Here is a 12,698-nt window from a genome sequence, read left to right on the forward strand (position 1 = left end):
CCTTTTTGGATAACCGCGGTGTCTGGACTGGCTTGCGTGCACCTCGCCTAATTCCACGAGATACCTACTACCTCTCACCAGCACAGGTACCGAGCGACTCTATCCACACCAAAGCTTGGATAGATGGGAGGAAATCATAACAATAAAGAGGATAGAGAAAACTGACACACCTTACTAAGACCTTATTTCAATTGCATACTTCATTAAAACTGACACAAAAGGTCAGTCTATATAAAAAGAGAAACGCCAGAAAGACATGAACTATGAACAAAGGCCCTTAGTGGTGTCTGAAAAAGGGCCACACAGCAAATTGCTGCCAGGCAGTATTTCATATCGTATCAGGATTCCATGAACAAATCTACTTTCTTCTTCCTTTTCCATTCTTTTGTCTATCTGGGAAATCTGGCCCTATCTTTACGGGTTCTTTTCTTTTTCATAAGTTTGGTAGAGTGGGGGAGAAGAAGGTATGGAGCTGGTTTATAAGGAAAGAGGTTTTCCACTATATGATTGCCAGAAATAAACCTAAAGGCAAAAAAAGAATAAATGCATTTGAATTTCATTCAAGCGAACACAAGAATGGCCAATATCAGGACATGTCAGATTGCAGCTATGAGTTCAAAAGCACCTGATTTAATTCTTTAGTGTATTTATGCAATTGATAACAACACGTTGGGAGATTATTGGAAGGTCAACAGCCTGTATACTCCATAATAACGTATGAACAATAAAGAGAAGTGTTAGGCAGATCAAGAACCATACCATTTACCAGGATCATGAAAATAGCATGCCAGAAAGGCGGGATGACCTTTGGAGGAACCATAAGCAATGGATAGAAAAGGTCATCATTGCGATACCACCAGTAGACTCCAATAACATGAATCTCGAAAACCACAAAATAACCAACAAGGACGTCTATCTTTCTCTCTCCCTGCAAAAGTCAGAATTCATAATTGCAGGATTCTCAGTTTTGCTTAATCTTTCTACTGATGATAGATGAAAATAGAAGTTGCATTGAAAGAAAAAGAAATCAGAATTCAGCAAATAGAGCGCATATTACACCTTTAATGCTGTCTGCTTCCGAAGAATGTCATTTGACTTGAACATGAAAGCAGTTATCCAAATTGTGACAAAGAAACCTGCAGTCCAAGAATTAGAATATAATGGCAAATGTGATTCAGCATAAATGGAAGTTAGCACGATCCACATGTATTTACTTATTTCAAAAAAAAACATGATATACATGAATGATGAAACAGGTAGAAATTTGCTTAGTAAATAGACAATCAACATTTTGCTTGGAAAATTATGCATTTGTAATAGGTTGAACTTAATCACATTTTCTTCTCTTGGAAATAGTTTTAACATAAAATATCCCAAGGAAAAGAAAAAAGAAAAACCAAGCTTATCAAGCACGAGTCAATTTAAATTGTCAATAGTGCTACTTCTTTATCAAACTTCATAATGCACTCTCAACATGACAAAGGCAGCAAGTGGCCCCATCTACCTTCTTCTTATCTGATAAACTAAGCTTTTATCAAATGCCACTCCAATCAAAAGTGCCTTTCCATTTCTTTAAAAGCTTTTCAAGCTTCACTTGGTTTCATAGGCACCACTCAGGGAAAGTACCACCGGCAACTCTAGTAAATCTTGTCAGATAGCAAAAAAATCACATATATGCTGTGAAACATCTGTGGGAGAAGGTTCAGTAAAAACTAAGCATACAGAAGGTGAAAGACAATGGATAAGTTATGCCTTCAAAGTCCATTTGAAATCCTTACACTTTGAAAGTGCATCAGCTAAACAAGTTTCAGTTATGCAGCAGCCCTCATCTTTCTATATCTGTGGAAAGGCAGAGAGCTTTAACTCTCCCTCAGTTTTCTTTGTTATACTTTAAAGTTTCTTTCACAGCAAAACCAAAAAACTGAAAGCAGCACATTGCCCTAATTAGGTAGGTCGTTTAACAAACATTACCACCTTCACCATGAAAATTCTTTCATATTCAACAGCTTCCATCAAAAATCGTATATAAGTTCCTAACTAATGTCATGAGATTATCATTTATCCTGGCAACTGTCCTACAATATCTAGCTCAACTGAATGCAGTTATCAGTACATAGAAACAGAGAAAACAATTAAAGAATAATTATCCCATGAAGGTTTCTGTCACAACAAGACCTGATATGAGGATATCAAAGAATCTAATTAATGACCGAGTGAGCTAAATCAACATTCATTGGTACTCGTCTAGGCACTCAAGACTACAGAAAACATCGAGGCCAACAACGTAGGTATTCTATAGCCTCGATATATAAATTTACTTGTTCATACATCAAAATTGAAATTACCATGAGAACAAAAGGCTACTCAGTTTGCTAGTTCGATGCATGTGTATTCCTTTTTATCTGCCACAGCATACACATATATAAGACTACAGTAATATGACTTGCATATCACCCGAAAAACTACATCTACACCTAAAATATTGAGTGGAACCTATTTTCCATTTACATTAAATATAGATCGCTAATAGCCACAGATCCTGTAATTTCTGATTGAATATGACCATTCAACACCTTTTAAAATACAAATATTGCCTAAGCCAGCCAACACACTACATACAAAGGTATAAACCCTAATTTCCCAAGCTATAGCAATACCGAAACAATAACACGAGATTCATCAAAAATTAATCACTTGCTCAGCTCACAAACTCAAACTAAGATTTCTATTCTTTTGCATAAGCTAAACAACAATATCAGAGTAATATTAGTACAAACTTCTCAAAGTTTCATATACCTTGCAAATGCTGGCGGATAAAAACAAACAAGAGAAGCAAGGAAAAGGGAAGAATCTGCTCAATCCACCTAGCCACTTGCTGTATATCAAATCTTTGGTACGTCGAATCCCTATTATTACTCCCAGCATCATCATCATCCTCAGCACTAACAGTAGGCGCCGTGGACGCGTCCACACCAGAACCCTCCCTCTCCTCAACAGAACCACTCCCCTCTCCCTCCCCACTATCCTCACCCTCAGTTATTCTAATTGAAACCTCCCCACTACTATTAGTATTACTATCTCCACTAACATTGCTATTAATATTATCAGCTACAAGAGGCTCCGTTTCAGGGTTATCGGGTCGGACCCGAAGGAGTCCGGAATACTCAAGTAAAGTGGAAACTGGGGATTGGAAGAAGCGCAGTGGACTGAATTGAACTCCAAAAGTCGTCGAATTGGGAGATGTAGGAGAAATATTTGCATTTTCTGAACCATCCAAAGTATCCATCAGAAGAAAATAGGAAAAGTGTTAACAGAGGTTTTTGTATAAATTGTATTGATCCAAGAATGAAGATTGTGGGTATTCTCTTGGAGATGAAGAATGGGATATTATGTGAATTTTCTGACACACAAGAAATGTCCAAAGCAGGCAAAAAATAGTAATCAAAGTCAGATGAGTGAGAAAGCTTAATAGTTAATAGTATTAAAATTAAACTGAACAATGAAGAAAATAATACTACTACTATTGAACTTTTGACAATGACAGCGCAATAAAATATAAAATATAAAATATCTTAGAGAAAGGGTCTAAGAATGAGAGAGAGGGGTTTTAGAAAGTGTAAAGAGGATGGCATTAAACAATTTGCGTGTAACGTAATCTTTCTTTTTGTTTGTTTGAGACAAATAAAGAAAAAAAAAAGTTTTTGTTGAATACTGTAAGAATTACATAATGCTGATGGCGTACACGGTCCGAATACTCAGACGCGGCGCTGGGGTTATACAGTGCCTGTGCACATCTTTCCACTTGCTCCTTACGTTATCTCTGTAACCACACCATTATACTACTTCGTCCAAGGCTGATTCATGGTTCTTAGCAACAAATTCAATATAATTCTACAAATTGAATTTAAAAAAGATAAGTAGTAAAAATATATATATATATATATATATATATATGCAAATATTACCCTTACCTTAAAAAGATAGAGAAGTTATTTTCGCTAGATCCTCAGCTCAAGGAAAAATAAAAAAACAGTAACACTAGGCAATAATACTAATAGTAATAAAAATCTCAACAAAAAAAAAGTACAAGACTAACACTAATACTATTTATATGGTTCTTAGCTCATAATTCATTATTTTTGAACCTATAGATTTAGTTTTTAAAAAAAATCACTTATATATAGCTATATTTAAGTATTGAATTTGATTGAACTCGTATTGGCTCAAAAGCTACATCCACCATTGCCTTCATCAATCCTATCAAGTGCGCTAGGTTTATTATTATTGCTATTATCATTATTGTAATGTTATATTTATATTATAGGTGTAATTTAATTTAATATGTCATAGCAAAATTCTTTATCTTATTTTGTTGATTACTAATTTCACTTGATATAGATAATAGTCCACATTAAACTTTTATGTGATCATATAGTAAAAAGAAGTTACATTATCAACAAAAGCTAGCTCTATTATATTTTGCGTCTTAAAAGACTCTTCTTCTTATTCTTGCCATTTCTTAGTTTACTTTTAAGCAAGAGATATTTGCTGATAATTGATATTTTTTATACCATCAAGAGTCATTGCGGAATAAATAGGATATTTTCATAGGGGGAAGTGCACGGTTAGCCACTAATAATACATGTATTTACTTTTAAGCCACTGCTTAAAATGTCTTTAGTCTTTAGCCACTGCTTTAATAAACTTTAACTGTCCGGACGAAAATACCCTTCTGCTCATGTCTTTAACTTTTGAACTTAACTTCGGGACTACATGTCCTTAACTTTTGAACTTGGAATTCTAAGTTCAGGACTTCAGGACTACATGTCCTTAACTTTTGAACTTGGAACTCTAAGTTCAGGACTTCAGTACTAAATGTCCTTAACTTTTGAACTTAACTTCAGGACTTCATTTAACTTTTGAACTTGTAACTCTAAGTTTAGGACTTCAGGACTACATGTCTTTAACTTTTGAACTTGGAACTCAAACTTCAGGACCAAGCGTCCTTAACTTTTGAACTTGTAAGTCAAAGTTAAGGACCTATTGTCCTTAACTTTTGATCTTGTAACTGTAAGTTAAGGACTGCTTGTCCTTAACTTTTGAACTTGTTAGTCTAAGTTCAGGACCAAGTGTCCTTAACTTTTGAACTTGGAATTCAAAGTTAAGGACAAACTTTTGAACTTGAAACTCAAAGTTAAGGACCAAGCGTCCTTAACTTTTGAACTTGAAACTTGAAGTTCAGGACCAAGTGTCCTTAACTTTTTAACTTGTAACTCAAAGTTAAGGACCAAGTGTCCTTAACTTTTGAACTTGGAACTCAAACTTCAGGACCTGTTGTCCTTAACTTGTAACTGTAAGTTCAGGACCTATAGTCCTTAACTTTTGAGCTTGTTAGTCTAAGCTCAGGACCAAGTGTCCTTAACTTTTAAACTTGTAACTCTAAGTTAAGGACTGTCTGTCCTTAATTTCTATGCTTGTAACTCTAAGTTAAGGACCAAATGTCCTTAATTTTAGAACTTCCAACTCTAAGTTCAAGACCCATATAAAAAAAGAAGAGAATTTGATTCATTGAAATATGAAAACTCAATTGGTATTCTGGCAACTGATCTTCCACTTCCAAAAAACAGCGTAAGACCATTAATTCACTCCACAAAGTGTCTTCAAAACCTCTTTCAACAAATACCCCATTTGCACTAATTTTTGTTTGTGAATATCTCAAACAGAGAAAAGAGAAACACTTGTTTGTGTTTTCCTTTTCCTTTTCTTGTATTTTTCAGCTAAAAATTATAGATTAAATGAACTAACTTCATCTGAAAGAGCCACGCCTAGCTTGTTTAGTTCTTAATCAAGAAACCAGAGCCAATGTATTCGATGCAGAGTGAGAAGCGAGGGTTTGAGAAGAAAAACAATGGAAGAAAAGGTAAAAATGTCTTTTCATATTAATTTTAATAGAGTAGTGGCTATTTTTGCTCAACATTAAAATTATTGGATAAAAAATAAATACCACCTTAAATAGTGACTACCCCACGCCATTTTAACTATTTTCATACTTAGTCAAAGGCCTCGGTTTCGAGTTTTGAAAATGAGAAAAAATCCGATAGGGAGCATTCCATCATATTTATGGGCTTTGCGCAATGTAAATCTGAATTAGTAAAAGCTCCAATACATATATCGTACAACAAATAAAGGGAAAAGTTTGAACCTTTCACCTCTAAGATTAACGCAACAGTTATATCACGACATTTTTTATCTAAAAACTTTTGACTTTTTGTGTTTTTGTGAAAGGAAGTGATGAAGTAACTTGTGCAAAACTAACAAGTTGCGTAAATAAAAGAATTAGAAAAGTACTTCGTAGCCTTTTGAAATACTTGGTTTCCAAATATTCCTTTTTAGAAGCGCTGTGAGTATATTGGATTAGGTCCATTACACCTGGGTCAATCTCACCTGATGAATTATCATTATCTATCTATAGTATAATGTATAACACAAAATACATTTAACCTGTGGAAGACTTTCCTTATTTAAGGTATTGCTTTCGCTGGTATTTTTCTGAGTCTTTATTTGTCTTCTTATTTAAAAAAAACAATATAATTAATATCTATTTTGTTATAAATAGAATTTTATTTATGGTGAATATTTATATTTAGAGAGATTCTAGGGTTTATTACTTGGTGGCTAAGTCACTCTCTCCCTATAAATGGAGGGTTCTATTCCATTGTAATTCATCCAAAAAATCAATAAGAATTCTCTCTCCCTACTTTTCTCTGCAATATTCTTCTTCTTCTTCTTTTATTGTTCATAACACGTTATCAGCACGAGATTCTAACCAATTGAGTAGAAGCTTTGAGATTGAGCATAATGATGGTCAATTATTCCATGAACTTCCTTCATGATTAAATTCTGGATTTAAGGTAAGTATTTTACTTTATTTTTCTCTTTTAAATTCTTGAAATTCTATAATTTGATTTTATATACAAGCAAAGACAACAAAGTCTGATTATAACTCTAATGGAGTTTGTAAGAAATTGTAACCACCTGAAGTGGTAAAATTTCTATGTCTTGCCGTGATCAAAGTCATGTATGATTGTGAGCACAAGAAGTGAAAACCCGTCCCATTGAATTTGGTCCATTCTCATTCCCTTAAGAGAATGTGATAGCAATATGTGATAAGTCTGAAAGAAGACAAAATTATTACCGTGAAGGTATCAATGGATGTGGACGTGGTAATAGACGAAATTATAATCGTCATTATCGTGGTAATGAGAATAATAAGGATTCTCAAAATAAGCCTTCACTCTGTGAAGTTGATGTTTGTCATCGATTTGACATAAGATTTCGTAAAGCACATACAGATGCTTATGGTCCATTCATGATGTGAATGTGATAACATCTTATTTATGAATACATATTCATTCTTGGAAGAATATGAACGTGCTAGTGGTAGTGAATATACCACACTCACCTCTAGAGGGAGGTTTGAGATGATATAAGAAAACAATGTCATTATTATGGCATGAATGGTCATTGATCACATACCTATTGTACGCCAAAATATTTTGGTAATGTGATTATTAAAGAATAACATTAATGCAAGAAACATATATTGCATATAATTTTGACCATAACCATAATGGTATAAATTTCTCTTTAAAAGAGATTTTCAGCATAGGATGTTGATGAATATGTGGTAGTACAAAATTAATTGAGAGCTCTAGAAGAGCCAATTATACTATTTTGGAGAAAATTGTTATCAAGAAGACGTTGTGTTGTAGCAAGTCTCAAAGAAACATATTGAATTTCTAAAGTATTCGCGAAAGCGGTTGGTCATACTGAGACTATAAATAAAGGAAAGATTTAATATCTTCTATTACTACAACTTGTAGCGGGGTAATATGTATGTGAAAAGCTACCCGCTTTATTCTCCAATTTGTACTACATAAACAAAAGAATACCACAATGAAGTGGATATTTATTGATATAAAAACCCATATCATAATAAACTTGGAGTTTATTGATAACTGCACACGTCATGGTGTAAATATGAAGTTTATCAATATTGATAATTTATTCAGTTGGCATAATTGGTTTACCCATATCAATTTAAGTATGATGTGCAAAAATAAAAGAGAATTCACATGGGTAAATAAGAACTAGAAAGTTCTTTACGAATTCTCTTATGTTGCCTGTTCTCATTAATTAATATACCAACTAAAATTGGGATTGAATCCCATGAATGCTGGAAATATTAAAGGTGAATATGGGCCCATTCACCTTCCATGTATACCACATAAGATGCATCTATGAGATGGTTACATGTGCGATTATTATTAACCCGCAACCTGACCGGTGTTTGCGAGGTAACTTGCTCAATAATTTAATTTCGAGCATAATTTCCAGATTTTCTATTCAGGAAGTTCATCTTGATAAGTTGGTTTACATCACAGTTGGTTTAGCAAAATGATTTATTGAGTGCCTCCACTTAACAGCTAAACTATTGCTTATGAGAACAAAGTTATCTATATCAGTTTGATATAGGTCATATACGAAAGTATATTACATTCTCCCATCACAAGTGGTTTCAGGGTCAGGAACCAAATAATTCCATCTCAGTATTATTGATGTGCGGTGTATATTTTGATTAACACCATAACGCACAAAGATGGGTTCTCAAAGTTGAGGAAACAAGTTAGTTTTTCTAACATGAGGGGGAGACATGATAAATAGTTGAGAAAAAGTTACGTGGAATGAATTATCATTTGTACATCTAGATCCTCGAATAAGATAATATGAACTTGAAGTTCATAAAAGGATAATTCATGTGCAATTTATTGCAAAGCATGCCAGACGCATTTGCTGACCCAAAGAAAGTAACTATATTCTCATTGCAAATGCTCCTATTAGAATAAGTCCTAGAAGGACAAAGTCTATAGTACGCTTAAAGCATATAGACAAATCGGTTTCAAATAAACTTCTTGATAAAGAATATGAGCAAATGATCATAATAAAGGAGGCAAGTGATCTAGAAGATCACATGACATAACACTTCATAAAATCTCAAGAGAGATTCAGGTACCTGAAAATATGAATGAAGAGATCTCTATGTTATGTCTTTATGAAAAAATATTGAAACTGATATAAAATGTTTGTCGACGACATTTATGATAGCGCTAAATTTATATATGAGGATCTTAAGTCTGAAGAAACAATTCGAATAGAATTGGTTTCATATGAAAGACATGTAGTTTTGAACATGTAGTCCAAACACTTGAAAGTATAAAGTCAATGATATGTGCAATCAGTTTTGGATATCTTATTTGTCTAGCATGACATGAAAACTTGATATGCATCTAATTAAAGTCTATTATATAGCTTATATGACTTAACTTATATGACAATCCATGAAGGATTTAAGTTGCTTGAAGCATATACAATTCTTGATCTTGAAGTACCACATCCTAAGTGCAATTTGTGTACATATGTATCTTGCTATAACTATAAGCATGATGATAACGAGAATACCTCGATGGAGATATTGAACAGCATTCCACGACATTATATGAAGATGTTATATATCTATCAAGAATGATGATTTCAAGGTGCAATATATTCATTCAAGTTAATATGGCTGATTTGTTTATCAAATCTCTACCAACGATCTTTTGAAGATGGTGCACAAGATTGGGATGTGAAGGCTCAAGGATGTGAATTGAGCTATCATCAGGGGGAGTTAATACGCGTTGTACTCTTTTTTCCCTTACAAGGTTTTGTCCCTTTGGGTTTTCCTTGCAAGGTTTTTAACGAGGCAACTAAAAGGCGTATTGTTAGATATGTGTACTCTTTTTCCTTCTCTAGATTTTTTTCCCATTCGATTTTATTTTAGTTAAGGTTTTAACGAGGCACATTGTCTGTCGAATAGACATTCAAGGGGGAGTGTTATAAATAGAATTTTATTTATGGTGAATGTCTATATTTAGAGAGATTCTAGGGTTTATTACTTGGTGGCTAAATCACTCTCTCCCTATAAATAGAGGGTTCTATTCCATTGTAATTCATCCCAAAAATCAATAAGAATTCTCTCTCCCTACTTTTCTCTGCAATATTGTTCTTCTTCTTTTATTGTTCATAACATATTTATCTTTCTTTTCATTTATTTGTTTAATTTATCCCCTTAAAAAGAAATATGAAACCGAAGCGGTGATTTGGCATTTGTAATGCGATGGTCATCTGTTATGCATTGACTCGTGTAAAAATTATTTAAACAATCATCACTTGTCAGATAATCACTACTAGTAAATAACAAGTATTGATTGATACCAAATAAAAAGTGTGAATTAACTTATTAAGTAATCTAAACTAACAGTGTAAAATAATTTTTTTCATTTTCGGTGTCCATAACTTAAATCCAATACCCATATTTGTTTTGTAGACCGCTATAATTAGCGTCAAAATGGCATGGCGTAGCTATTTTTACGGCTGGCTATCCAAAAATAGCCACCATCGCTAATGTAATCGATTTCTAGCCAATTTAACTTAAAATATATTAATAAATGACATAATTGCCCTTGAACTTTTTAACATCCTGTTTAGTTACTTTTCATATTTTATCGCTCTTCTCTTTCTTTTTACAGCAGTGTACAGATTTCGCTTTCATGAGAGCACTTTCGTCGAATTTAGTCTGGGTTAGGTCCAATTTTCTTCAAAATTATCTGGGTGAGTGTTGTTTTTACAATAATGTGTTTGAATTTTCGTTGTTATTATTGTTTCGTTAGGTTTAAGTTTGATTTATGCACTGTTAGCGTTTAAATATTTGGTATTTTAACTTTTACCATTTTTTTTTTGTTCAGTAGTTCGTCTTATTTCTGATAATTTTGTCACTTTATTACTAGTTTTATGTTATAATGTTGTAATTGTTGCGTAATTTATTTTGATAAGTTGTTCAAATATTTTTCTAGTCTCTGTATATTAGGGTTAATTTTCAAGTATTTTTTTGCCTCAACTACATTATAGGTTTCTCCTGTTCTTGTTAAAACTTGAAATCTAGAACAATGTGTTGGACTTCATATTTAAATTTGGTGTAGTATATTATACGGGAAATATATCTTCTGAAGGCTTGTTTACCAGTATTTTATATTTAAATTTGATTATGTCTTTTGTCCAGTATATTATACTGGAAGTCTGTCCTGTGAATACTTGTCCTCCAGTATGTTATATTGGATGATTATTATAATGTACCGATCCGATCAGTCGTTCTGAGCTCTAGCGCGTCATTTAGTGGTTTGAGGCCATGAGCAGCTTCACTTCAGGTATTATGACTTGTACACATAGTCGGAATTGAATTAAATTCCGGGAAGTTCGGAGTTGATTTGGAACGAGAATTCTCATTTCAGAAGCTTTAAGTTGGACAATTTGCTAAGATTGAATTTTTGAGTCGACCTCAGAATCAGGATTTAAAGGTTTCAATAGGTTCGTATGATGATTTCGGACTTGGTCGTATGCCCAGATCGTGCTTTGGATGACTCGGGAGCGTTTCGGCACCTATTGTGGAAGTTAGCATTTTGGAAGAATTCCATAAGTTTGGATTGAAGTGCATCTCAGTGTTATCGATGTCCGTTTGGGAATCCGAGTCTGGGAATAGCTCTGTATGGTGATTTTGATATTGGGAGCGCAATCGAAAGTGGATTTGGAAGTCCGTAGGTCATTTCGGAATCATTTGGCTAAAGTTAGAAATATAAAGGTTTTTGAGAAGTTTGACCGGAAGTGGACTTTTTGATATCGGGGTCGGGTTCCGATTCCGGAAGTTGGAGTAGGTCCGTAATGTCGAATATGACTTGTGTGCAAAATTTGAGGTCAATCGGACGTTATTTGATAGGTTTCGACATCGAATGTAGAAGTTTGAAATTCTAAAGTTTTCATTAAGCTTGAATTGGAGTGTCATTCATGGTTTTAGTGTTGTTTGATGTGATTTGAGACCTCGAGCAGGTCCCCGTTATGTTTCGGGACTAGTTGTGTGATTGGACGGGGTCCCGTGAGGCCTCGGGTGGATTCCGGATGGTTAACGGATTGAAAATAGAATTTGAAGAACAGCTGAAGCAACTGGGCTTCTGGTGTAACCACACATGCGTGAAGAGCACCACAGGTGCGGGCCCGCAGGAGCGGGAAGTGACTCGCAGAACCGGATTTTTGCTGGTGATGGAGTGGACCGCAGAAGCGGGACCGCACCTGCGTTGTGGAGCCGCGGATGAGGAGTTGAAGGGCCAGGTGAAAGGCCGCAGAACCGGTAGTGGAGCTGCACCTGCGGAACCGCAGAAGTGGTCAAGTGACCGCAGGTGCGAAAAGGCTGGTGAGGTTTCTTTAAAATCGGGGTTGGCTCATTTTCACTCCATTTCTTTCATGGGAGCCGATCTTGGAGCAACTTTGGGGTGCCATTTTCATCACCAAGAATGAGGTAAGTGGTTTATACTAGTTTTGAGTTAAATACATAATTTAGATACGGATTAAAGCATGAAAATTAGTGAAAATTATGGGATTTTGGTAGGAAACCTAAAATTTGGTATTTTTGGATTTTGACCACGAATTTGGGCATGAAATTGAGAGTAAATTATATATTTGAGTTCGTGAGGTTATGGTTAAACTTTATCTTCAAAAAAATTCGGAATCCGGGCACGTGGGCTCGGGGGCGATTTTGTAAAATTTTCGAG

The 12,698-nt window shown here is 34.4% G+C and overlaps 1 protein-coding gene across 1 annotated transcript in view; it reads right to left on the bottom strand.

The window, feature by feature from the left end:
• Positions 1-3,601, bottom strand: part of LOC109214627 (RING finger and transmembrane domain-containing protein 2-like) — a 16,204-nt gene extending 12,603 nt beyond the window's left edge. Inside the window, exons 1-3 of the mRNA XM_019378564.1 lie at positions 2,797-3,601; positions 1,060-1,136; positions 760-928 (exon numbers count right to left, since the gene is read on the bottom strand). Of these exons, the coding sequence (XP_019234109.1) occupies positions 760-928; positions 1,060-1,136; positions 2,797-3,286 (736 nt within the window). The 5' untranslated portion in view covers positions 3,287-3,601. The remainder of the gene's footprint in view (positions 1-759; positions 929-1,059; positions 1,137-2,796) is intronic.
• Between the last annotated feature and the right edge of the window lie 9,097 nt (positions 3,602-12,698).

This window comes from Nicotiana attenuata, unplaced genomic scaffold (assembly GCF_001879085.1).
Source record: "Nicotiana attenuata strain UT unplaced genomic scaffold, NIATTr2, whole genome shotgun sequence".
Taxonomy (NCBI): Eukaryota; Viridiplantae; Streptophyta; class Magnoliopsida; order Solanales; family Solanaceae; genus Nicotiana; species Nicotiana attenuata.